Below are 27,699 nucleotides of genomic sequence, written 5' to 3' on the forward strand. Positions count from 1 at the left end.
AACTGAAACACAATGTACAAAACTTCCTTATTTAAAATATAGTTTATTCTATTAAGTTGAAAATGAGGTCACATCTTGGCCAAACATTTTACACACGGTACATATAAAAAATGCCATTTGAACAATTTACATTACAAATGTAGTGCTATTATTATAGAAAGATGTCCTGAACTGTTTCAAAGACTAAGAGCTCTATTCAATCCATATTGCAGAAGTTCGGAGACTGCATTTACAGTAACCGATGCATGTCAGCTCAATCAGCGATACAGAATTAATAGTCCTAAGGCAACCCTAGTACACTGTTCTTTTAGAGGATGGCAGCTGAGGCTGCAGGCTTTTGTTCCAGCCCACCTCTTACACACCTGATTTAACTAATCAACTTTAATAGTGCATGACTGGAGAAAATGCCTGCACACAGTGTCCTTATAGGAATGGAGTTTTTCTCCCTTGTACTTACTAACCATTCTGAGACGATGCATATTTTTCATTACAGGTCCATGAAAGTACAATCTATGCATTTTTCATAAGCTCATAATTCTGCATTGCAAGAGGTATTTTGAGGTAGACCATGATACACAAGTCAAGCACTGCAAAAGTAAAGGGTTCAGTTAGTAGACACATCGATCTAGAAGCTAAAGCAGATGATCCTTCTCTGTTGAGGAGATCCTGTCAGCATGACCACTGATGTGGATGCATCAAGCCAAGTGAGGGCAGTGTACAAACGTAGGTCCCCTACACAACAGTTTCTTCACAGAAATGTTTACACCACCATTGTGTGGCTATTTTTGCACAGAAAATCAGGTCTAACACGTGTGAAGCGTTGTGCATCAGTTGTACAACCTGAGTGTGTACGGAACCAAAGTGCTTTGAGTAACCATGTTAGAGCGGAGATGGTTAGATTAGCCATGGTAGGTAGAGGGGCCTTCCCAGTCCTGCACGGTAGACTCTCTGCTGGCCTGCCTCTCCCTGCAGGGGGTCTGACCAGTCATTAAGCGCTTCAGCGTCTCCGAGGTGCCTGGCCTCATCCACGGCTCCGTGGCAACCGTATCCACGGAGCCCTGAGTGTGTGGGGTGCGAGGGGAAACCTGCAGAGACATATCTTCATCACCAGACAGGTCTGCTGGAAGAGAGAGACCGTAAACGGATATCATCAACCTAACAATGATTCATAGACAGATCTCCCAGGTAAGATGGCTGACAAATTGTTCCATTCCGGCACATTGGGGCACTGACAGCCTCAGTTTAATCTTTATACAACACCCACCTCTTCTGAGGCCATGGCGGCTCACAGCCAGCAGCCTCTTGGTCCTATGGTGGTTACGCTCTCTACCATGGTGCTGTGTGTTGAGACTGGCCTCTGACTGGCGGGAGTAGTTCTCTGGATGGCCAACAGGCTCTCTGGAGCTCCCCCGCTCCTAAACAAGCCAGAGCACAAGGTATAATGATGGTAGAGGAATATAGCATTTTCAATGGAGAGCTGCCACTGGCCTCTATTTAAGAAATGAGGATATATTCATGATGTATGGGTCAGGGGTTGTATGTATCAAGTGTCACAGTGCTGATTTAGAAACCATTTAGCCTTTTAGATCATGATGAAAAAGATTACAAGGACAAAGGGGACCTGATCCTAGATCAGCCCTCTGATGCTTGGAGAATACTGTCCCAGATATTAGAGACTGAACTTTGAGTTATAGAGGGTTCTTACATTGTGCAGGTCTGCCCTCTTGGCCAGCCTCCTCCTCTCCCTGGCTGAGAGCTGGGGCTTCTGTACAGGTGGGGGGGACACGGGGAAGGCTTTACCCATGGGATCTTGGGGCAAACCACAGGTAAATAGTTAGTAGTGTGCTTCTCAAGACACTCCTTCCCTTACAACAACTGGTGTACATCCCAAATGGCTCCCTACTGTGTGCTACTTTTGAACAGGTCCCATCGGCCTCTCCCATAGGGCTCTGGTCAAAAGTAGCACATTATTTAGGGAATACGGTGCCATTTGGGACGCAGCTTTAGTTGTGTGATTCTCAAGGCGCTCAATCCCATACTACACATGATAGTAGTGAACCACCACCAGAGGCTTTACCAATGAAGGCACTGTCAGACTCCAACAGGGAACCTCTCATAGGATCCCCCACTGCATTCCTCTGGGGAGAAGAGTGTACAGGCATTGTGTCACACACAGACAAGCATGTACTGTACAGCAAAGAGACCACTCTGTGGTTTAGGGCGATAGCTAAACAAACTGGCAAGTAGAAACTCACCAAATAATGGTTTTGTTGCTGGGGTGGTGACAAGTGAAAATAATCTGCAAAATAGAAAGACAAATGATTTCCAAGCCCTTAAAGTGCAAGTACTCCACCTGTAAATATCCTCATGTTAGTGATAAAGCAGTGAACAGAGGTGAGCAATGAGTATTTAAGCAGTTAGGTTGATATTAGGTCTGTAGTCAGCGTGTGGAGTTTGATATTGAGAGTGTGTGTGTTACTGACCGGCGGCAGGTTTCCTCCTCAGGCTGTTGTTGATCCTGCGTAGCTCCTCCCTGTTGTCTGCCTGTCTCTGGATGTCCACACTCTGTCCATCCCTGTCGCTAGGGTGCTCACAGTAACCATGGCCTTCCACCTCTCTGGAGTCAACATCTGCAGTACAAACAAGGCTTCTCCACTCAATACACGCATGACAATACTGATCACCCGGGTCAAAAGTAGTGCACTAAAAAGGGAACAGGAAAACGAGTGCAGACAGCCTTAGTTGCTGCATTTGTTTTATGAGCATAGTGTGCTGTTAAAGGGCAAATCCACCACTTTTCAACCTCATTTTCATTATCTCCAGCACAATACCAGTGTAAACATATGTGAAAACAGCACATTTCTACATTTTGTAGAAAAAAATGCAGATAAAAATATCCAATGACAAGTTACATTTTAAAAACAGTGATGTTCAAACACTAAGATTTGCAGTGCTGTGGGGAGCAATAAAATATCCTCCTGGGATTGGAAACTCAGGTTTTAAAGTTTTGAAAATCACTTTTAATCCTAACCTGTGATGTGACAATACTTTTTTAAACATTTTAATTATGTTTCTTAACCACAGATCATAGAAATGCACTGTTTTTACACATGTAGACTGGTTTCGTGCTGGAAATTATGAATAGAAGGTTGAAGTGTCAGAATTGCCCGTTTAAGACTTAACAATCAATAGCCTGGATTACGTTCCACATGGCACTCCATTCCATACAGTGCGTTACTTTTAACCTGACCCTATGGGCACTGGTCAAGGGTAGACCACTACATAGGGCATGGGTTCTCAAATGTTTTGGGCAGGGGACCCCTTTAGTGATAGCAAATTCAACAGGGACCCCTCATAACTCGAGTGAGATTTAAATAGCAAATAAATCATTTGACTACGACTTTGGCAATGCATGGCCAGACGAACCAAGTCTCAGGCCCAGGGAAGGAACATTTTAAAGGCCCAACTCTTGGCATAGGAAAGAAAATGTTGCAATTTTCAAGCTAATTTCCTGCAATTCTACATGACTCTGTTTTGGTAAAACAGCTGAGGGATGGGCCTGGAGAAATGTAACCATTCTCAAATTCATAGACAGAGCTATGGATGCAAGGACAATCTATGATAACAAATTTATAGTTTCATTGTTTTGAGGCTATACGGTGTTTGTTTACATTTACATTCTTTACAAACAGGGGATGTAAAACAAGCTCATATTTTGGATTCGATGGGATACAACAATTAAACCAAGCTCCTGAGGCATTTATAAAATATATATTCTTCAAGAATTAATGGAGATATATATACACATACACGCACAGTTGAAGTCGGAAGTTTACATACACCTTAGCCAAATACATTTAAACCCAGTTTCACAATTCCTGACATTTAATCCTAGTAAAAATTCCCTGTCTTAGGTCAGTTAGGATCACCACTTTATTTTAAGAATGTGAAATGTCAGAATAATAGTAGAGAGAATGATTTATTTCAGCTTTTATTTCTTTCATCACATTGCCAGTGGGTCAGAAGTTTACATACACTCAATTAGTATTTGGTAGCATTGCCTTTAAATTGTTTAACTTGGGTCAAACGTTTCAGGTAGCCTTCCACAAGCTTCCCACAATAAGTTGGGTGAATTTTGGCCCATTCCACCTGACAGAGCTGGTGTAACTGAGTCAGGTTTGTAGGACTCCTTGCTCGCACACGCTTCAGTTCTGCCCACAAATGTTCTATAGGATTGAGGTCAGGGCTTTGTGATGGCCACTCCAATACCTTGACATTGTTGTCCTTAAGCCATTTTCCACAACTTTGGAAGTATGCTTGGGGTCATTGTCCATTTGCAAGACCCATTTGCAACCAAGCTTTAACTTCCTGACTGATGTCTTGAGATGTTGCTTCAATATATCCACATCATTTTCTTTCCTCATGACGCCATCTAGTTTGTGAAGTGCACCAGTTCCTCCTGCAGCAAAGCACTCCCACAACATGATGCTGCCACCCCTGTGCTTCACGGTTGGGATGGTGTTCTTCGGCTTGCAAGCCTCCCTCTTTTTTCTCCAAACAACGATGTCATTATGGCCATCCTTCCTGACCGGTATGACGGCTGCATGGTCCCATGGTGTTTATACTTGCGTACTATAGTTTGTAGATTGTCACGAACCGGCTCAAAGTGCGTAACAAACAAGGAGACAACGTGGAGATAAGGAATAACAAAATATATTTATTTAACTAAAGTAAAACTAAATATAATTAACAATGGTGTGTGTAGTCAGTAGTGTAAGTGAGTGGTTGCCTGCATAAATGTGATAATGAGGGGTGTTGAAATTGCCGCCACATCCAAAATCTGTCTGCATGGAGAAAGTCTCCTCAATGAATGGGGAAGAGGTGCATTTATCCTGGGACACACCCGAGCCCAGGTGTGTCCCATTTTGCTGACGGCCCTCCCGGCTCCGCCCACCGACATCCTATTAAGGAAAACAAGAGCAAAGAGAAACAGTTTGGCAGACAGAGTTGGAGGGTCGTCACAAGATGAACGTGGTACCTTCAGGCGTTTGGAAATTGCTCTCAGGGATGAACCAGACTTCCCATGATGTCAAGCAAAGAGGCACTGAGTTTGAAGCTAGGTCTTGAAATACATCCACAGGTAAACTTCCAATTGATGTCAATTAGCCTATGAGAAGCTTCTAAAGCCATGACATAATTTTCTGGAATTTTCCAATCTGTTTAAAAGGCACAGTCAACTTAGTGTATGTAAACCTCTGACCCCCTGGAATTGTGATACAGTGAATTATAAGTAGTGAATTATAAATGAAATAATCTGTCTAAACAATTGTTGGAAAAATTACTTGTCATGCACAAAGTAGACGTCCTAACTGACTTACCAAAACTATAGTTTGTTAACAAGAAATTTGTGGAGTGGTTGAAAAACAAGTTTTAATGACTCCAACCTAAGTGTATGTGAACTTCCGACTTCAACTGTATATCATATTATTTTCATACCGAAAATGGATGTAGCAACTAAGGATTCTAGCTTTAAATTACAACACAAAACATTTTGTGGAATACAAAGAGTGTTAAAATGTATAATTGGTAGAGCACTGAGGATACCTTTTTATTTTCTTTATATATATTTAGAGATCTGGCCACAGACCCCACTGACAACCCCTGACATAAGGAATAGGGTGCCATTTGGGACAGGCCCATTATTCAAACAGTCACTGTATATCTTTACCTCTGTATCTGAACTGCAGCGAGTCGTGGATCCTGTGCAGGTTGTTGGGCTCTGTGTTCCTGGAGGAGGGTCTCCTGACAGGGGCCTGCAGCCGCAGTCTGGCCATGTCAAACACATCCACCTGGGGCTGCTCCCTGTCCCTGTGCCTGGACACCAGCACACAGTCACATCGTTCAGCGTGTACACACCGCACTGGGGCTAACATATAGCCTAGACCAGGGGTCGTCAAAAGGTAGTTTTGTTTTTTTTGGCCCACAAACATTTTTGAATTATTAAAAAATGGCGGTCATACCACAGATTCTCAATTGGATTGAGGTCTGGGCTTTGACTTGACCATTCCAAGACATTTAAATGTTTCCCCTTAAACCACTTGAGTGTTGCTTTAGCCATATGCTTAGGGTCATTGTCCTGCTGGAAGGTGAACCTCCGTCCCAGTCTCAAATCTCTGGAAGACTGAAACAGGTTTCCCTCAAGAATATCCCTGTATTTAGCGCCGTCTATCATTCCTTCAATTCTGACCAGTTTCCCAGTCCCTCCCTGCCATGCTGCCACCCCCATGCTTCACTGTGGGGATGGTGCTCTAAGGTGATGAGAGATGTTGGGTTTGCGCCAAACATAGCGTTTTCCTTGATGGCCAAAAAGCTCAATTTTAGTCACATCTGACCAGAGTACCTTCTTCCATATTTTTGGGGAGTCTCCCTTTTGGCAAACACCAAATGTGTTTGCACATTTTTTCTTTAAGCAATGGCTTTTTCCTGACTACACTTCCGTAAAGCCCAGCTCTGTGGAGTGTAAGGCTTAAAGTGGTCCTATGGACAGATGCTGTGGAGCTTTGCAGCTCCTTCAGGGTTATCTTTGGTCTCTTTGTTGCCTCTGATTAATGCCCTCCTTGCCTGATCTGAGTTTTGGTGGGTGGCCCTCTCTTGGCAGGTTTGTTGTGGTGCCATATTATTTATATTTTTTTAATAATGGATTTAATGGTGCTCTGTGGAATGTTCAATGTTGCAGACATTTTTTTATAACCCAACCCTGATCTGTACTTCACAACTTTGTCCCTGACCTGTTTGGAGAGCTCCTTGGTCTTCATGGTGCCACTTGATTGATGGTGCCCCATGCTTAGTGGTGTTGCAGACTCTGGGGCCTTTCAGAACAGGTGTATTTTTACTAAGATCATATGACACTTTGATTGCACACAGGTGGACTTTATTTAACTAATTATGTGACTTCTGAAGGTAATTGGTTGCACCAGATCTTATTTAGGGTCTTCATAGCAACGGTGGTGAATACATATGCACGCACCACATTTCTGTTTTTCATTTATAATTTTTTGAAACAAGTAATTTTTTCATTTCACTTTACCAATTTGCACTATTTTGTGTATGTCGATTACATGAAATCCAACCAAAAATCCATTTAAAATTACAGGTTGTAATGCAGCAAAATAGGAAAAATGCCAAGGGGGATGAATACTTTTGCAAGGCACTGTATCTGTGACCAACAGATGCATACTGTATCTGTATTCCCAGTCATGTGAAATCCATAGATTAGGGTCCAATTCATTTATTTAAATTGACAAATTTCCATATATGTAATTCAGTAAATAAAGTTATTATTTCGCGGATGACAGACGTTTAGGGAACGGGGAGAAAGTGCACTAACTCAACAAAAAAACGGAATGATTTTCTGTGCAAAATTTCCATATGACTGGTTAAATAAATAGACATCTGGGGAAACGACCCAACATGTTTCTGATAAAATGTCAGTTCGGCTTGCACTATTCGCTTTTATGATGCTGATAAAGACAGCATGTCTACAGACAGTATCTAACAGAGCATTCTTATTCTCTCAAGATGCTGAAAGATTAATTTCTCCACTGCTGTTCCGGAGTTAAAATGTTGCCTTAATTTGGTGTAGAACTTTACTGTAAGAAATGCTTAATTCTACATGCACTAATATTAAGGCTATGTGAGAGGTTATAGACCTACAGTCAGTGTCCAGATTTTAGTTTCCATTTAACCCATCTGAACAGTAGGCTACAGTCCCAGTCTTGTGACTGTTTCTCAAACATTACTTTTCTGACCCTCCCTTCTTATTTATTTTCAACTCTGCATTTCGCAGCTTTTCCCTTATTGAATTAAACTCAGACATTGTTATTTTTGCCTCCAGGATTGATGTTAACTTTTTCTGCGTGTTCCCAAAAGCTTTTGGCGATTGGTGTGTAGGCTATTTGGCACGTGTACAGTTAGGCCCTAAAGCTCTCCGGATATAAATTGCACAAGAACTATACATTTATTGATTTAAGGTATTGTTTTCTGTTTTCAACCCACCCACCCTTCATCTACACAATATTTAATTAGTCTACACCTGTCAGTCCCATGGATATAACTGTGGGGACTGTGGGTTATGAGTCAAACCATGCATCACTAACTCACAGCACTACACACGACCAACAGTGGAGGGCATCACCTCACCAGTCTTACCTGTCACTCATAGGAGAGTCCAGCTCTTCCCACTCTGACTGCAGTAGCTGGCCCTCCAGTCGTTTCTGCTCGCTACGCAGCTGTCTACGCAGCTCGGACAGCTCGCTGATCACACCCCGCTGGTCCTCTGGCACAGACACACACGTCAGCATCACAGACGTTGAGAGAAAATTAAGTTTCTACCTGCTGTGTACTGTATTATAGTGTGAGGCAGTGTTACCGGCAGCTCTCAGCTGGTTCCTGCGAGCTGGGACTGGGGGGGACTGGAGGCCTGACAGAGAGCGCTCCTACAGGGGGAAGAGAGGGAGGAAGACAAGATCCAGTCGTTGTGCTCCACTGATACTTCCTCAGTCAAACTATTTCTCTCCATGGTGGTGTGGAAGAGGACATGCTGTGTGCTCTGGAAGTCACTCACAGACAGAGGGACAGTAGTAACGCGATGGCTGTCCATGGACGGAGGTCTGGGGCTGTACTGGGGAGCCTGATGCCTCTTTTGGAGGGTGGGAATGGGGGGAGACGGCTCCCTTGGTACCTTCAGACAGACAACCACATGAATGTCCTCACTTATCTCATATGAATCTCTCAGGGCCTGCTTCCTGACTAAAAAGTACTTTCAATAGAGATTGTTCATTGAGCATGCTTTTTAATCCAGGACTAGGCTTAATGTCTGAACAGTAAACCTCCCCTCAATGCTCAGAGGGTCAAACAGAGAGCCTTCCATCGAGCTCACCTCCTGTAGGCGTGCCCATCTCTCCTTCTCATACTGCTTCCTCAGGGCAGAGTTCTCCTTCTCCTCTGCCTCTTTCTTCGTCCTCTCGACCTCTTTCTTTCGCTCCTCAGCCAGACGGATCAGCTCATCATTCTTGGCTTTTTGCTGGAGGAAAAAAAAAAAACTTTGCTAAGTCCCCTTAGTGAGTGAGTTACAATAAAGATTTGCTGAACTGAATGACTCATGTCAAACGATAGCATTCAGGTGATAGACATGTTACTTGTAGTAGTAGATGAATATTGCAGTGTAATCTAATGCTACAGCTCTCTTAGTGAACCCAAGCCCTGGTCCAGTTAATACTGACCTCCATCTCCTTGCGTTTCTTCCTGTCCTGTTCTTCTTCATACTCTCTCTGGATGCGTTCCCTCTGCTCAGCCAGCCTTTTCTCCTCCTTCTCCTCCTGCAGCCTCTGGCACTCTCGCTCCTCCGCTTCCTTCCTCCGCTTCTCCTCAATCTTAGGCAGCAGGACAGACAACCAGGGTCATCAGTGAGACAGTCTGTATGCGTGTATCCAATCATATCAAAGCTGAGTGTATGGTTAACCAAATCATCAATGCGCATCAGTACAACATTGAGTTTATGCTCAGGAATAAGCTTTTTTTTTTTAAATGTGACTTCTGATCAAGTTTAGGGGAAGGTTTATGTCTGTTGATAATATGAAAACGCTACTCTAGCCATCACAGTACTGATGTGTAACATCCAGTACCTGTTGTTTGAGGTAAGCCTTGTACTTTTCCTGTTCATGGAGCTGCTGTGGTGTGGGCAGGTTCCCAAAAATACTGCCTCTGGCAAACGAAGGGGCCTGAGCAAAACCTGTGTAGAGAAACCCACCAGGCAAAACAACATAGTAGCTGAATATGACAGTGAATTGGACAGGATGGTGAAGCTGTAATCGCTCATGGACGGACTACGTAAATGATACCGTAGGTCTGTCACGATACAAACGGGATGCGAGACATGATGAGCAGCATTAGTTCCGGTGCTTAGGTTTTTCGTCACTGGTTATTTGGACAAATCACGATTTCACAGGTGTTAGCATCTGTTGACTTTCCGAAGCAGAGGGCTAATAGACTTGCTCGTAACTTGCAGAGAGGGTGGAGCTCTTCATTCCGGTTCCGATTCTCGCTCTCTCTCTTAACATGCATCGAGCATCTGACCAATTACACAAGACTTTAGTTCTGGATTAACCAAGATTACTGAGGGTGCCACTACCACTTTGGGTTGTTTCCCAAATGGCAGCCTAGACTCGGGCCCATAGGGCTTTGGTCAAAAGTAGTGCAATATGAAGGGAATAGGGTACCTTGTGAGACGCAGCTTTCCTCTCGGTCCTTAGAATCACATCAATGTGAAAACCACTGTATCTACCTGAGACTCTGTGGGTGGAGGGAGGTCTAGTGTCCTCTCGGGGCACTGCCATGGTGGCTCTTGCACTCTTCTGCCATGTCTCAGGGTTGATGTAGGCCTCTTCATTATGCTTGTGCATCTGGTGCAGATCGGCTGGTAACACAATACACACGATTATGATTAAAAAACATTACACAATGGCTTTCTCTGCTATCAGTCTCCAAAACATATGAACTGAAACAAAGTTTAGAGAATATGTGGACCATAGTGTGGAGGAAGGGAAATAACAGGGATATGGTGGAAATTACAAGATTGTTATAATGTTGTTATTGCATCAAATGGTCGTTTTATGCAACAGAATAAGGGGTTGTTAGAATGCTCATCTGTGTGTGTTCTACGAGGATGGACCTCTGGGTGATACCGCATTCCAGAGCATGAGTAAATGTTTCTGTTCTATAAGGTACCCGGGGGAGATGGCTCCAGTATGGAGTTGGGGGGCCAGACCCTGGTCTCTACACGAAGAGGACAGTCTTTCCAGCAGATACTGTCTGCTGTGAATTATAAGTATCTTCCATACAAATCTTAACCTTGTGACCCACTCCATACATCTGTTGAGTGTCATGTAGACTCAAGGAGGTTTGCTATAAAATGCTGTGGCTCAAACCAGCAGGTTGAGTTCTCAGTGATCACCTCCAGGGGTGGTTACCGACCAGCTCCATTACTGCACTAATTAAATAATACAGTTTGATTGTTTTGAAAAAATCTAAGTCTCTCCTTTTGATTACAATAATTCCACCACAGGAACATACTGATGAGGTTGCCCCTGCTGTCTCTGAGAGGGGCTCCTCCTCCTCCTCTCCCCCAGGGGTCGTGGTTCTTCATGTCTGCCTCCAGCTTTGCCTCGTAGCGATCTGTCTCCTCCCTGTCCAGCCTCCGCCGCTCTCGTCTCTCCTGGATCTGTAGTCAGGTTAGGATGGAACACTGATCAGAATACCAAATAAGATATTTGTCTATTCATAACGCATAACGAGTCATCACCAGTCACAGAGGGCAATGGAAGAGGCTGGAGTGCAATGGTATATTGCTGTTGGAATGTCTAAACATATTCAGTTAAATACTTTTTATAACACTTGTAATATTCTATATCAAGCTACAACTCATCTGTTACCTGGCAAAAAATCTGACTCCTCCCTTTCCTGGGGTCACCCTGCCGAAATAGCACACTCTGTGACAAAACGCACGGAGACGAAAGATTCTGCTGACTTCCACATTCACATTCTCAATGTACCTGTTGTCTTAGTGCCTCCTTGTAACGTAACACACTCTCTTTAGATGGCTTGACCTGCTCTGCAGGGAATACTCCAATCCCTGAACCCATGGTAGCAGCATCACTGGCAGGTCTGCTGAACAAGAGACAATGTTAATTCACTCATGTATTCCTTCTGTTCATTACTATAAAAAGCAGATCAATTTGAAATGTTCAATACTATGCAAAAAGGTATGGGAAACAGGAGACACAATTGATGTGGTTTGTCACTTTTCATGCCTTACGTAATGAATATCAATGTATCACTGTGAAAAATATCTTCATACAGCCACTAGGAGGCGAGAGAGTGAGACAGCTCAGAGCTGTCCAGACCAGTGCAGACTGCAGCAGTGACTCAGCAGGGAGGGAACAACTCTGACCAGACCCGTGCAGACTGCAGCAGTGACTCAGCAGGGAGTCAACACTCCTGTCTGTCCAGATGGCCAGTGGACATGACCGTCTCATAACAGAACACTAGCCATCGATAGGGGGAACAGCTCTGTTTGTTCCTTTAGAGGAGGTGCCCCCAACTGGTGAATAGGGGATACACTCATTGTAGGTGTTGAAGAGTCCCGATTCTCTAACCTTCTCCAGAAGTGGGCACTCGTTCACTTCCCCATATTCCTCACAGCAGTCCATTCCTTTTCAATCAATGAGGGGGAGTGTACAAGTACACACTTCAGGAGAATGGTAGATAATCAGAATGTAGCCTAGGTGTTGAAGGGAAGAGAAAGGATGAGATTGGTACAACACATACCGTGGAGGGGGCTCTGGGTGGCTGCTCCCATTGTAATGGCTGTGAGGGCTGTGTTGACCCATCTGGCTAGGGTGAGGCCCTGCAGGAGGAAGGCTGAGGTAGGACATGGGCTGCACCCCTCCTGTCAGCGGGATCTGACCATCTAACACAGAACACTCATTATGCTGGATCAGAGAACACATGTATTATATGCCAAAATGTGCACACTACTTAGTATGAAGTGATGCATTGGTTATGCATACTAAATAGTATGCTAGTATGGACATTGGGACATAATAAATTGTTTTCACTCCAGAAAACATCCATTCATTTTTTTGTAAGTGTATTGTAACATGGAACTCTTTTCATGTGTTAATATAGACTATAAGCTAAGGACCCTGGAACTAAACACCTCCCTCTGCAACTGGATTCTGGACTTCCTGACGGGTCATCCCCAGGTGGAAAGGGTAGGTAACAACACATCCGCCACGCTGATCCTCAACACGGGGGCTCCTCGGGTGTGTGCTCAGTGCCCTCCTGTACTCCCTGTTCACTCATGACTGCATGGCCAGGCACGACTCCAACACCATCGTTAAGTTTTCCGATGACAACAGTGGTAGGACTAATCACCAACAGCGACGAGACAGCCTATAGTGAGGTCAGCGACCTGGCTGTGCGGTGCCAGGACAACAACCTCTCCCTCAACATGATCAAAACAAAGGAGATGATTGTGGACTACAGGAAAAGGAGGACTGAGCACACCCCCATTCTCATCGACGGGGCTGCAGTGGAGCATGTTGAAAGCTTCAAGTTCCTTGGTGTCCACATCACCAACAAACTAACATGGTCCAAGCACACCAAGACAGTCGTGAAAAGGGCACGACAAAACCTATTCTCCCTCAGGAGACTAAAAAGATTTGGCATGGGTCCTCAGATCCTCAAAAGGTTCTACAGCTGCACCATTGAGCGCATCCTGACTGGTTGTATTATTGCCTGGTATCACAACTGCTTGGCCTCAAACCGCAAGGCACTAGTGCGTACGGCCCAGTACATCACTGGAGCCAAGCTTCCTGCCATCCAGGACCTGTATACCAGGCGGTGTCAGAGGAAAGCCCTAAAAATTGTCAAAGACTCAAGCCACCCTAGTAATAGACTGTTCTCTCTGCTACCGCACGGCAAGCGGTACCGGAGCGCCAAGTCTAGGTTCAAGAGGCTTCTAAACAGCTTCTACCCCCAAGCCATAAGACTCCTGAACATCTAATCAAATGACTACCAACACTATTTGCATTAACCCCCCCTCTTTTACACTGCTGCTATTCTGTTTATTATCTATCCATCGTCACTAACTCTACCTACATGTACAGCTCAATTACCTCAACACCGGTGCCCCCGCACATTGACTCTGTACTGGTACCCCCTGTATATAGCCTCGCTTTTGTTATTTTACTGCTGCTTTTTAATTATCTGTTACTTTTATATATATATATTTTTTTTTTGTATTTTTATGAACTGCATTGTTGGTTAAGGGCTTGTAAGTACTTCACTGTTGTATTCGGCATGTGACAAATAAAATGGGATATATAATAGACTGGTAGGTAGGTGGTGCTTACAGTAGGCCAGGTTAGGGTCCAGTGGGTTCCTTGCACCATAGTAGAGATGGGCCTCATCATAGGGACTTCTATATGCATCTGCCAATGTGGATGGTGGATGAGGAAGAAAACCTGCCATCCTGAAACTCAAAATCATATGGCAAGACAAAAAAATAATGTAGTGAATTTATCAGCTTGAAAACACACCTGGTCTATTCAAAATGGCACCCTTTTTCCTATATAGTGCACCACTTTTGACTGGAGCCCGGGTGCCATTTGGGACGCAGGCCAGGATTACTGTCATAGCAACCTAGGTGGCAGGTAGCCTAGTGGTTTGAGCGTTGGGACAGTAAGTGAAAGGTTGCTGGTTCGAATACCTGACAAGGTGAAACATTTGTCGATCTGCCTTTGAGCAAGGCACTTAACCCTAATTTGCTGCAGAGGTGCCATACTACTATGGCTGACCCTGTAAAACAACATTTCACTGAACCTTTCCAGTGTAACGTTATGTGACAATCTTTTTTTTGTTTTACCTGGGAGTGTCCATGCTCCTGTGAATGGCCTGGCTATAAGGGGAGGTGCCTCCACTGTTGAGGCCCAGGGTGTGGCTGTAGTCCAGCAGGGGGGACTGGAAGGCCACGCAGGGCTGCTCAGGGGGAAGCCTCTCTCTGTTTTCCTCACTGGGTCTCCCATTCAACTCATCCCCTGGTAGGTCCACAGCTTGGCCTGGTGGGTACCAGCTGTCTTTTCTCTTTCTGGCATGGTCATCACTATTCACTGCTCCAAACTGTTTGATCCGATCTGCCTTTTCCTCCGGGTCAGTTGTCCCTGTCACAGCAACTCTGAGCTCTAAATCCTTCTCCCTAATACGACAAAGGACATAACACACAGCTCATATGAGGTAACCATATCTGTGTTTGAAAACCTTAGTCTATCTTAGTGCGATGGGCTACATGATGTACATAGACGCATTTTAGCAGCATTGTGGTCGGAGGTAGATTTGTTTAAGCTGCGTTTACACAGGCAGCCCAATTCTGATAATTTTGGATCTTATTTATTTTACTCCATATATGAACAACAACTTACACAAATGCACACAAACAACTTATTTTACCTTTAACTAGGCAAGTCAGTTAAGAACAAAATCTTATTTTCAATGACGGCCTAGGAACAGTGGGTTAACTGCCTTGTTCAGGGGCAGAACGACAGATTTTTTTTACCTTGTCAGCTCGGGGATTTTATCTTGCATGCTCACAACCTCGTCCCTAGTGCCTGCATTATTTTCCATTTGGCCTTAAAATGTTTTTCTCGTCGCCCATACTATTTCAATATTTCAATAATTATTGGCAAAAGATCTGATTTGTCAAAATATCAGAATTGGGTTGCCTGTGTAAAGGCAGCCTTATAATCAAATCTACCTCAGACTACAAAGCTGCTAAAATGTAGCCCATCTCACTAAGATGGAAAATGTAAGAGTTTGTTCTTCATTGGACAGCAGGATCAAATGCAGATATTGACACCCACCTCTTCTTATTCCTTTGCTGTTCAGCTATCTGCTCCTGCAGCTCATGCCTGTACCTCTCCTTCCTTCCCTGCAAGGCAGCAGCTGCATCTGCAGCCCCTGTCAGACATGCCATGTCACCACATTTGAGGAATATCATCAAATGTTAAATTAGTCCAACAAAAAAACACAGCAGTTAATCTTAGTAATGAACTTCAGAACAGAGTGGGTCTTACCAATCATAAGCCCGGTAACGAATTCAAGCTCGTCCTTCTTGGTAGAGGATCTGGATCTTCCACTGGGTCTCATCCCTGCTGGTACCTGCAGCCTGGCAGATAGGACGTCAATCAGCACTCACAGTACACTCATCATACCTCACAGACGAGTGTCTCTCGGTATTCTTCAATGTTTGTTTAGTGAGCGAGTGGTTGAATTGTGTGAGTGAAGTTTTGAGTGCAGAGGGTAACAAAATGCTTAAGGTCCACTATTGGTTTGTCTGATTTCAGGCCGGCTTGGGATTTAATATGATCTTATTGTACGAGCGGAATCTAAATCAACAAGCCATGATCCAGCTACAGTGTGACATCAGACCTTTCATCTGTCCTTTTCCATCCAATGTCCTTAAAATTGAAACCAAAAAATGTGTTTTATCCAGATTAAAGTTTATATTTTGTCTACTGTTTACATACATTTACATAGAGAAAATGCACTGCATTATAAAATCCATAAAAAAAAGAGAGACATGGCAATCCAATCATGTTCACTTGTCCAAATTGGTTTTAGCACAATCCTTTGGAAGTTAAAGTTATCAAAATTATAGGTATAGTGATTTAGTACAACTTGACGTACTTGGGTTTGGGGGTTAGAGAGGATGTCCCCTGGCTTGCCTCCAAATAATCCTCATTAGGAACAACAGACCCATTAGTCTCCTTCCTGTCTGCATATTGACTACTCTCTGTGTAGTCAGGCAGTTCAGCACCTCTGTCCCTGAGCCTTGATATGTCCCTGGGCAAAAAAGAGGAAGACAATGAACAATACTTTTTCAAAACATAGACATAAAAACATACTGCAAATACCATGTCAGTAGGAATAGTTAACCAATTACATAGCTAAAAACTGAAACCATTAAAGGTAAGTGTAACATCATTAACAAGTTGGGCCAACAGGGAATGGGTGGAGGGAGGGGATAGAATGTAATTTGTTTTAATATTATTTTCATATTGTATATTTTTGTGCCTTTTTCTTTGTTTGCTGTTCAGGTAAGAAAAAACGGTATATTTGTAATTACACATAAGAATTGCACGACAATGGCACCGTGACTAGGAACATGGACGTGTACAAACAGACTGCCTATGACCTCCGTAAATCAAGAGGCAAATTGACAGTACAGGGACAAAGTGGAGTCGCAATTCAACGGCTCAGACACCTACGTGGAAGGGGCTCCAGACAATCACGAATTATAAAATGGAAAGCTAACCACGTGGAAGACACTGACACCTCGCTCCCAGACAAGCTAAACACCTTCTTCGCCCACTTGGAGGAAAACATTGAGCCGCTGACACGGGCCCCCGCTGCTCACGAGAACTGTCTGCTCTCCTTCGCCGTGGTCATTTACGCGTGTTAACCCTTGCATGGCTGCCGGCCCAGACAGCGTCCAAAACACTGCCTTATCCCACCTGGACAAGAGAAATACCTATGTAAGAATGCTTTTCATTGACTACAGCTCTTTTCATTGACTACAGCTCAGCCTTCAACACCATAGTGCCCTCCAAGCTCAGGACCCTGGGTCTGAACCCCGACCCTATGCACCTGGGACCGGGATTTCCTGACGGGCCGACCCCAAGTGGGGTCAGAGGGGCCCCACAAGGGGCGCGTGCTCAGCCCTCTCCTGTACTCCCTGTTAACTCATGACTGAGTGGCCACGCACGTCTCCAAATCAATCATCAAGTTTGTTGATGACACAATAGTGGTAGACCTGATTACCAACAACAACGAGACAGCCTTCAGGGAGGAGATGAGAGCCCTGGCTGAGTGGTGCCAGGAAAATAACCTCTCCCTCAATGTCAACAAACAGGAGCTGAACGTGGACTACAGGAGACAGCAGAGAGCACATCCCCATCGGTGGGCTGTAGTGGAGTTCCTCGGTGTGCACATCACTGACAACCTGAAACGGTCCCTTGACACAGTGTGTAGAAGGTGCCACATCACCTCTTCAACCTCAGGAGGCTGAAGAGGTTTGGCTTGTCCCCCAAGACCCTCACAAACTTCTACAGACGCACCATTGAGCGCATCCTGTCGTGCTGTATCACTGCCTGGTACGGCAATTGCAACATCCGCAACCACAGGGCCCTCCAGAGGGTGGCGGTGCGGTCAGCCCAACGAATCATCGGGGGCACACTTCCTGCCCTCCAGGACATCTACAGCACCCGGTGTCATAGGAAGGCCAAGAAGATCATCAAGGACCCCAGCCCCGTTCACTCCGCTACCATCTAGGAGGCGGAGACGGTACAAGTGCATCAAAGCTGGGACCGAGAGACTGATGAACAGCTACTATCTCCAGGCCATCAGACTGTTAAACAGTCACCACTAGCTGGGCTCCGCCCAGTACCCTGCCCTGAACCTTAGTCACTGTTACTAGCCAGCTACCACCCAGTACTCTACCCTGCACCTTTAAGACTGCTGCTGTATGTACATAGTCATTGAACACTGGTCACTTTAATAATGTTTACATACGGTTTTATCCACTTTATCTATATACTGTATTCTAGTCATGTCTCATCCTATACAACTACTGCTGTACACACCTCTTCTATTCATATACTGTCTAAAAGTCACCATTGGTGATTTATCAATATATTGATAAAAGTCACCTTGTCCGAGAGAGATTTTATTGTCATCAAAATGGTAGGGTAAGCCTACATGAAACACAGCCCTTATTTTAAGTGTTTCTAAAATTCCTTATGGGAAAAATGTAATTGTGGAAAAACTATTGGAACCAATTCTCTGTTTGACTGCAAGGTTTTAAGGGTATTATGACACCATTATGGAATTGTGTTTTTAGAAATGTTGATAGATTAATCAAAAATGAAAATCTGAAATGTCAAGTCAATTCAACCCCTTTGTTATGGCAAGTGTAAATAAATTCAGGAGTAAAAATTTGCTTAACAAGTCCGATAAGTTGCATGGACTAACTCTGTGCAATAATGGTGTTTAACATGATTTTGAATGACTGCCCCATCTCTGTAATCCCCACATACAGATAATTGTAAGGTCCCTCAGTCAAACAGTGCATCTCAAGCACAGATTCAACCACAACGACCAGGGAGGTTTTCCAATGCCTTGCAAAGATGGGCACCTATTGGTAGATAAAAATACATTTAAAAAAAATATCACATTGAAAATCCCTTTGACTATAGTGAAGTTGACTCAGTTGACGGAGAGGAAGGAAACCACTCAGGGATTTCACCATGAGGCCAATGGTGATTTTAAACCAGTTACAGAGTTAAATGGCCGTGATAGGAGATAACTGAGGATGGATCAACAACATTGTAGTTACACAATACTGACCTAAATGACAGAGTGAAAAGAAGGAAGCCTATACAGAATACAAATCATTCCAAAACATGCAATAAGGCACTAAAACTGCAAAAAAATGTGGCAAAGAAATTAACTTTATGTCCTGAATACAAAGCATTATGTTTGGGGCACTTCCAATAGAACACATCACTGAGTGCAACCCTTCATATTTTAAAACATGGTGGTGGCTGCATCATGTGATGGGTATGCTCTTCATCGGCAAGGGAGTTTTTTGGGGGATAAAAAGAAAAGGAAAAGAGCTAAGCACAGGCGAAGTCCTAGAGGAAAACCTGGTTCAGTCTGCTTTCCAACAGACACTGGGTGACAAATCCACTTTCATCAGGACAATAACCTAAAACACAAGGCCAATTATACACTGGAGTTACTTACCAAGACAACATTGAATGTTCCTTAGTGGCCTAGTTACAGTTTTGATTTAAATCACTTGAAGATCTATGGCTGTCTAGCAATAATCAACAACCAACTTGACAGAGCTTGAAGAATTTTAAAAAGGGGAAAATATTGCGCAATCCAGGTTTGCAAAGCACTTAAGAGACTTGCCCAGAAAGACTCACAGCTGTAATCAATGCCAAAGGTGATTCTAAGATGTATGGACTCGGGGTTGAATAATTATCTAATAACATATGTTTTATTTCTATTAATAAATAAAAAAGTTCATTTTTCTTCCACTTTGACATTGAAGTATTTTGTGTTGATTTTTGACCAAAAAAATGTCAATTAAATCAATTTTAATCCAACTTTGTAACCACACAATTAAGAAAGTCAAGTGTGTGAATACTTTATGAAGGTACTGTATTTATATTCTGGTCTCTGACATTGCTTGCTCTGATATGAATTAATTTATTTAGACTTTTTTGATTAGTTGTGTATTGTTTTGTATTGCTAGGTATTACTGCTCTGTTGGAGCTAGAAAACATAAGCATTTCGCTGCACAGGTGATAAAATCTGCAAATCTGGGTACGCGACCAATAAATATTGATTTGTTTTGACCTTATGTCCAAAAATATTTGATTTGTATCACATAGGAAGTGTTTAAAAAAAAATACCTTAAGTCTGTTTTGTAGTGTCTTCTTTGCCACGTCCTCTCTTCTCTCTCTAGCCTCGTCTGCCTTGGTCTCCTTCTCATCATCAGATCCAGCTCTTCCTCTGTGAGGTCTGCCTCAGAGTCAAAGTCCACTCTCACCAACCTGGCCCTCTCTCTGGGAAGCAGCAGCTCATCCTCAGGCCACAGGCCCTCCATCCTCCTGCCCTCCACTAGGCAGCGTCCTCCCCTGTGCAGTCGCCTCCTTCCTTCTGTCAGCGTGGCTGCGTCTCTCATGGAGGGGGCCTGCTTGGGGTGCACCGGGGGTCGGGGGCTGCAGTGGACAACAGGTATTTCTGGAGGAGCTCTGAGAGAAGCAAGCTGCTCCTGTGTGTATAAGGGGGAAAGGACAGCTTAAAAATGATCGACTTTTCGTTCCAAGCACCCTTTTTACTTGCAGAAGATAGAGTTGAGCACGTTCTCTTAAGACATGTTTAAGGTGACCTGACGTCTAAAGTTCTCTCTCTCTCTCAATGAACTCTAAGCGGCTTCAGTTGACTGAGCATGGTATAAAATAGGCTATATGCAGAACTGTCTAGGTTACCTTAGCAGCTCTCCTCTCACCAATGGGAAGGGATGGGTCTGGTTCTGCAGCATTGAGATGTTTTTTCTATAATTAAGGAACAAAATTGGCCAAATCAGCCCATATCAGAGATTGTAAAAAAAATATATATTTGGTAGAAAAATATTTGGAAGATAACTGCACTGACTCCTTGCATCCACAACATTCCAGTAAATATTGTAGTAAAAACTATATAACTTTTGGCATTGGTAATATTATTACCTGAGCCACGTAGCGTCTGTAGTCCAGACGGAGCTCTTGCTGTAACTTCTGTTTCTTCCTCTCATAGTCTTCACCCAAAGGTAAACTTAGACAACAATTCTCCTCTGAAAAACAGGATGGCATACATGAAATACGACCTCCCAACAGCCAGGATTTAGATCTACCACAAAGTGATTACAAATTGGGTTTATAACTTTAAATCTATACTGTACCCTTCCCTTGTTCTGTGGCTGACTTAAATGTTCGGATATTTGTGAATGTGGGGTCATGGGCCTTGTAGTCTTTTGTCTGTTGATCAGTAAATACGTCACAGGTCAGAAAATTGCAATAATTTGTTCAGCTGTCACCAAACACATAAAGTAGCATGCATTGCACTCATGTCCAAGTCCAACATTTTCAGTATTCTAGCACCACAGTAAAAGGAGCATTGAAACACACCCTTATTTCAAGGTAAGGTGGATCCTGTTCCAAGCTGGCTTTATCCTCTGCCACTCTGTCCTTCTGTAGCTGGATGAATTTCTCAAGTTCATCATCCATCTCCATTTATATTACAGGCTCACTGAAAAAGACAGTGACAAAATGTCAAATGTATAAATACAGCTCAACTGTACTAGCAACGTACACACATTATAACGTTATCTAGCTAGTAAACAGACACTTCAATGTTTCTGTGAAATGGTTCAAATAGAGATGATGTTGACGTTTGCAAGAAAGGTCTTGAATTGTAAACATTTGGGCGCTACTGGTAGCTAACTGGCTACGTTATCGTACAGTAGTAGTAGCAGCTAGGTAACGTTAGCTAGGTAGCTAGCATGACTGTAACTAAAACATCTACGTATGCTGTTGTAATTTCCTCTGATCATCTCATTGCCAAAATGTAGCAATGATCCGCTGTCTCTTTAATTTCCGTTGTCAAGCAACCACTGAACACAAAATCATGTTTTAGCGAGAGACATGTGGTCGTACTTCGTAACTCTTGCGTTGTTAATTAAACAGAAAATAGAAAGTCCAGTCAGCGGTGCCGTTGATTGGTGTTTATTCTGACTATAGACAGAAGGAAGCGCATAAAAAAAACACACATTAGGGCCAGGCACTGGTTTTAGCTAACTAGCATTTAAACCATACCTAGCTAGCTAACAAGCAAACTGACGTTAACGTTACACGCAAACATGAATACTTTTACACGAGTAAGCGAACATGCCAGATTCTCATTATAAACTCAATTAGCTAGCTAACATGTTTGCTAGCTCACGCTACAACGACAAATGAATGTAAGTCAGGCGTTGACTGGAAAACTGTTGCTGAGTTGGTTTCCTAACACGCCAAGTGAAATATTAAAATGGCATAAACAATACTCACCATTTGAGCAACCAAGTTAGCTAGCGAACTTGCTAACATTTGCTACTCCGGTAGCTAAAGCTACAAGGCAACAGCTGCCAAATGGCAACAGCAAAGATTATGGATATACTGACAAGATACACGTTTCTCCGCCCTAACAATAGAGCCCCACCGTACGAGTCATAATCAAATGTTCCCTCTAACATGAGCAGATGTCAGGTGTTGAACCTTGTGAAATTGCTGTGCAATTTCCGGCGAGCGTTTACTGTACCCGTTTTAATTTACTGTTCTAACAGTGGCCAATCAGGCTACTGTGGCTAACTGATCATAATGTAGGCCTACCAGAGGGGCCTAGCATAAAAAACAATGAAGAAAATGCATCACATAACATTTTAAAATGGAAATAGCAGTTCTATCATTCAGCATACTGTATCAACCAATGTGTGGTGTTCAATGTAGACCTAAATTCGATGTGGCTTTCAGTCTAACATCTCAGACCCTATCAAATCATCACAAAATAATAATGCATGTTCAACCGTTTCCTCTACCACTCATCCATTACACATTCCAGTACCATGTTAACCTATTAATTTCAAATATTAATTAAATCCCGTATGCCCTAATCACATCCTACACAACATCCTCCCTTCTGTTCCCATGACATGACACTATCCCCCGTACAGATTTCTTTGTACTATATAACACATTTCTGCCCTTACTACTTTCATCCCATTGTCTCTGCCAGCAACCTAACCCATTTTTACAAATCAATGTTTTAATTTCCCCTCTACCCAACTACACGTTTTGTCTTGTTTTGCACACTTTGTACAAAATAATAAAATGCAGTACTACAGGATATTTCTTAACGTAGCTCTTTATTAGCTAGCTATAACTGGCATGTTCACGTATCGCCAACCAGGATCAAACTGCCTATGACCTTACCTTTTGGGTGATCTTAACCAATCATAGCACAATATGATATGGCGGTAAAATGTATCCAATTACAATTCAGTATGTTTACACATATGAATATTACACCTTTATATCCACAAAATTATTTTTCACTGCTCTTTTTGCTATTATATCTACTATATAATTTCAATAAACACCTGTATGAGCCGGAATCCAACAGTACTGAATTTCAATAGCATTTCAATGTAACCCCAACAACATCATCATCATCATTATTATTATTTCTAACCATAAATCCTCATGTTCTGACTTTCACACAAGCAGTTTAGAGGGAACATTGGTCATATCAGTCAAACAAGGAAATGGTTCCAATCGTTTTTTCCACCATACATTTTTCCCATCGAGGATTTTAGAAACACTTAAAATAAGGGCTGTGTTTCTTGTAAGCTTACCCTGATGTGACGTTTTGATAACTGTAGATCTCTCTCTAGGACAAGGTTACTTTTATCAAAAGAGTCACCTGTATTTACCTAATAGCTAATGTGGCTATCATAAAGAACTACAAATGCCATGATGACCTGGACGAGACTGACAAATCGAGGCAAAGGTAAGACTCTGGATAACTAAAGGTCCTCAATGATGTCCCCATTGCCCTTGATTCCAAGCAATGTTGTGATGCTATTTTTATTGACTTGGACAAAGCTTTTGATACTTTAGACCATTCCATTATTTTGGGCCGGCTAAGGAGTATTGGTGTCTCTGAGGGGTCTTTGGCCTGGTTTGCTAACTTTCTCTCTCAAAGAGTGCTGTCTCAGCCACTGCCTGTCACCAAGGGAGTACCCCAAGACTCAATCCTGATACAGTCTCATACTCAGCTGGCCCCTCCCCAGATTTTGTGTTAAATGCTCTACAACAAAGCTTTCTTAGTGTCCAACAAGCTTTCTCTAACCTTAACCTTGTTGTGAACACCTCCAAAACAAAGGTAATGTGGTTTGGTAAGAAGAATGCCCCTCTCCCCACAGGTGTGATTACTACCTCTGAGGGTTTGGAGCCTGAGGTAATCATCTCATACAAGTACTTGGGAGTATGGCTAGACAGTGCACTGTCCTTCTCTCAGCACATATTCAAGCTGCAGGCTAAATTTAAATCTAGACTTGGTTTCCTCTATTGTACTCGCTCCTCTTTCACCCCAGCTGCCAAACTAACCCTGATTCAGATGACCATCCTACCCATGCTAGATTACGGAGACATAATTTATAGATCGGCAGGTAAGGGTGCTCTCGAGTGGCTAGATGTTCTTTACCATTCGGCCATCAGATTTGGCACCAATGCTCCTTATAGGACACATCACTGCACTCTATACTACTCTGTAAACTGGTCATCTCTGTATACCCGTAGCAATATATAGCAGTATACCCCTTAGGCCTCACTCCCCCCTATCTGAGATACAGTTGAAGTCAGAAGTTTACATACACCTTAGCCAAATACATTTAAAATCAGTTTTTCACAATTCCTGACATTTAATCCTAGTAAAAATTCCCTGTCTTAGGTCAGTTAGGATCACCACTTTATGTGAAATGTGAAATGTCAGAATAATAGTAGCGAGAATGATTTATTTAAGCTTTTATTTATTTAATCACATTCCCAGTGGGTCAGAAGTTTACATACACTCAATTAGTATTTAGTAGCATTGCCTTTAAATTGTTGGGTGAAACGTTTCGGGTAGCCTTCAACAAGCTTCCCACAATAAGTTTAGTGAATTTTGGCCCATTCCTCCTGACAGAGCTGGAATAACTGAGTCAGGTTTGTTGGCCTCCTTGCTCGCACACGCTTTTTCAGTTCTGCCCATACATTGCCTATGGGATTGAGGTCAGGGCTTTGTGATGGCCACTCCAATGCCTTGGCTTTGTTGTCCTTAAGCCACTTTGCCACAACTTTGGAAGTATGTTTGTGGTCATTGTCCATTTGGAAGGCCCATTTTTCGACCAAGCTTTATCTTCCTGACTGATGTCTTGAGATGTTGATTCAATATATCCACATCATTTTCCTTCCTCGTGATGCCATCTATTTTGTGAAGTACACCAGTCCCTCCTGCAGCAAAACACAACATGATGCTGCCACCCCTGACTTCACGGTTGGGATGGTGTTCTTCGGCTTGCAAGCCTCCCCCTTTTCCTTCAACATAACGATGGTCATTACGGCCAAGCAGTTCTAATTTTGTTTCATCAGACTAGAGGACATTTCTCCAAAAAGTACAATCTTTGTCCCAATGTGCAGTTGCAAACCGTAGTCTGGCTTTTTTATGGCGGTTTTGGAGCAGTGGCTTCTTCCTTGCTGAGCCGACTTTCAGTTTATGCCAATATAGGACTCATTTTACTGTGGATATAGTTACTTTGTACCTGTTTCCTCCAGCATATTCACAAAGTTCTTTGCTGTTGTTCTGGGATTGATTTGCACTTTTTGCACCAAAGTACGTCCATCTCTAGGAGACAGAACGCGTCTCCTTCCTGAGTGGTATGACAACTTCATGGTCCCATGGTGTTTATACTTGCGTTCTATTGTTTGTACAGATGAATGTGGTACCTTCAGACGTTTGGAAATTGCTCCCAAGGATGAACCACACTTGTGGAGGTCTACAATTTATTTCTGAGGTCTTAGCTGATTTCTTTTGATTTTCCCATGATGTCAAGCGAAGAGGCACTGAGTTTGAAAGTAGGCAAATAATCTGTCTGTATACAATTGTTAGAAAAATTACTTGTGTCATGCACACAGTAGATGTCCTAACCGACTTGCTAAAACAATAGTTTGTTAATTAACAATACATTTGTGGAGTTGTTGAAAAACAAGTTTTAATGAGTCCAACCTAAGTGTATGTAAACTTCTGACTTAAACTGTATCTACTGCAGCCCTCATCCTCCACATACAACACTCGTTCTTCCAGTTACATTCTGGTAAAGGTCCTCAAAGCACACAAATCCCTGCATCGCTCCTCTTTTCAGTTCGCTGCAGCTAGCGACTGGAACGAGCTGCAACAAACACTCAAATTTGATAGTTTTATATCAATCTCTTCATTCAAAAACTCAATCATTGACACTCTTACTGACAGTTGTGGCTGCTTTGTGTGATGTATTGTCTACCTTCTTGCCCTTTGTGCTGTTGTCTGTGCCCAATCATGTTTGTACCATGTTTTGTGCTGCTACCATGTTGTGTTGCTGCCAATCACACTTCTGTGAAATCAAACTGTCCACTTAGGAAGCAACACTGATTGACAATAAATTTCACATGCTGTTGTGCAAATGGAATAGACAACAGGTGGAAATTATAGGCAATTAGCAAGACACTCCCAATAAAGGAGTGGTTCTGCAGGTGATGACCACTTCTCAGTTCCTATGCTTCCTGGCTGATGTTTTGGTCACTTTTGAATGCTGGCGGTGCTTTCACTCTAGTGGTAGCATGAGACGGAGTCTACAACCCACACAAGTGGCTCAGGTAGTGCAGCTCATCCAGGATGGCACATCAATGCGAGCTGTGGCAAGAAGGTTTGCTGTGTCTGTCAGCGTAGTGTCCAGAGCATGGAGGCGCTACCAGGAGACAGGCCAATACATCAGGAGACGTGGAGGGCAACAACCCAGCAGCAGGACCGCTACCTCCGCCTTTGTGCAAGGAGGAGCAGGAGGAGCACTGCCAGAGCCCTGCAAAATGACCTCCAGCAGGCCACAAATGTGCATGTGTCTGCTCAAACGGTCAGAAACAGACTCCATGAGGGTGGTATGAGGGCCCGACGTCCACAGGTGGGGGTTGTGCTTACAGCCCAACACCGTGCAGGACGTTTGGCATTTGCCAGAGAACACCAAGATTGGCAAATTCGCCACTGGCGCCCTGTGCTCTTCACAGATGAAAGCGGGTTCACACTGAGCACATGTGACAGACGTGACAGTCTGGAGACGCCGTGGAGAACGTTCTGCACCCTGCAACATCCTCCAGCATGACCGGTTTGGCGGTGGGTCAGTCATGGTGTGGGGTGGCATTTCTTTGGGGGGCCGCACAGCCCTCCATGTGCTCGCCAGAGGTAGCCTGACTGCCATTAGGTACCGAGATGAGATCCTCAGACCACTTGTGAGACCATATGCTGGTGCGGTTGGCCCTGGGTTCCTCCTAATGCAAGACAATGCTAGACCTCATGTGGCTGGAGTATGTCAGCAGTTCCTGCAAGAGGAAGGCATTGATGCTAAGGAATGGCCCGCCTGTTCCCCAGACCTGAATCCAATTGAGCACATCTGGGACATCATGTCTCGCTCCATCCACCAACGCCACGTTGCACCACAGACTGTCCAGGAGTTGGCGGATGCTTTAGTCCAGGTCTGGGAGGAGATCCCTCAGGAGACCATCCGCCACCTCATCAGGAGCATGCCCTGGCGTTGTAGGGAGGTCATACAGGCACGTGGAGGCCACACACACTACTGAGCCTCATTTTGACTTGTTTTAAGGACATTACATCAAAGTTGGATCAGCCTGTAGTGTGGTTTTACACTTT

The 27,699-nt window shown here is 43.5% G+C and overlaps 1 protein-coding gene across 5 annotated transcripts; it reads right to left on the reverse strand.

Moving 5' to 3' along the window:
• Window positions 1–30: 30 nt before the first annotated feature.
• Window positions 31–22,499, reverse strand: LOC139376050 (centrosome and spindle pole-associated protein 1-like). Of its 5 annotated transcripts, none has more exons than XM_071118183.1 (29): window positions 22,275–22,499; window positions 21,354–21,474; window positions 21,128–21,203; window positions 20,916–21,019; window positions 20,676–20,741; window positions 20,097–20,458; window positions 16,303–16,458; window positions 15,690–15,781; window positions 15,477–15,573; window positions 14,486–14,815; window positions 13,974–14,098; window positions 12,385–12,526; window positions 11,610–11,721; window positions 11,490–11,528; window positions 11,131–11,278; window positions 10,343–10,474; window positions 9,684–9,790; window positions 9,282–9,431; window positions 8,939–9,082; window positions 8,624–8,740; window positions 8,429–8,495; window positions 8,209–8,335; window positions 5,729–5,874; window positions 2,484–2,630; window positions 2,256–2,299; window positions 2,078–2,138; window positions 1,706–1,809; window positions 1,265–1,415; window positions 31–1,117 (listed from the first exon to the last, which is right to left on the reverse strand). In XM_071118183.1, exons 2-29 carry the CDS (start codon window positions 21,456–21,458, stop codon window positions 900–902), a joined length of 3,669 nt encoding a protein of 1,222 aa, XP_070974284.1. In that variant the 5' UTR covers window positions 21,459–21,474; window positions 22,275–22,499; the 3' UTR covers window positions 31–899. The 5 variants fall into 5 exon arrangements, with proteins under 5 accessions (XP_070974284.1, XP_070974287.1, XP_070974285.1 ...); XM_071118184.1 differs by having other exon boundaries at window positions 48–1,120; window positions 13,974–14,092; XM_071118182.1 differs by having other exon boundaries at window positions 48–1,120.
• Between the last annotated feature and the right edge of the window lie 5,200 nt (window positions 22,500–27,699).

Source organism: Oncorhynchus clarkii, chromosome 20, assembly GCF_045791955.1.
Source record: "Oncorhynchus clarkii lewisi isolate Uvic-CL-2024 chromosome 20, UVic_Ocla_1.0, whole genome shotgun sequence".
Classification (NCBI taxonomy): Eukaryota; Metazoa; Chordata; class Actinopteri; order Salmoniformes; family Salmonidae; genus Oncorhynchus; species Oncorhynchus clarkii.

Excerpts from the sequence above, each read along its gene's own strand:
- LOC139376050 (XM_071118182.1), bottom strand. The coding sequence starts at position 21,458 with ATGGAGATGGATGATGAACTTGAGAAATTCATCCAGCTACAGAAGGAC. Across the intron at positions 9,432-9,683 it reads AGGCTTACCTCAAACAACAG|ATTGAGGAGAAGCGGAGGAA; the intron begins GTACTGGATGTT and ends CTGCTGCCTAAG. Across the intron at positions 9,083-9,281 it reads AGAAACGCAAGGAGATGGAG|CAAAAAGCCAAGAATGATGA; the intron begins GTCAGTATTAAC and ends TTTTTCCTCCAG.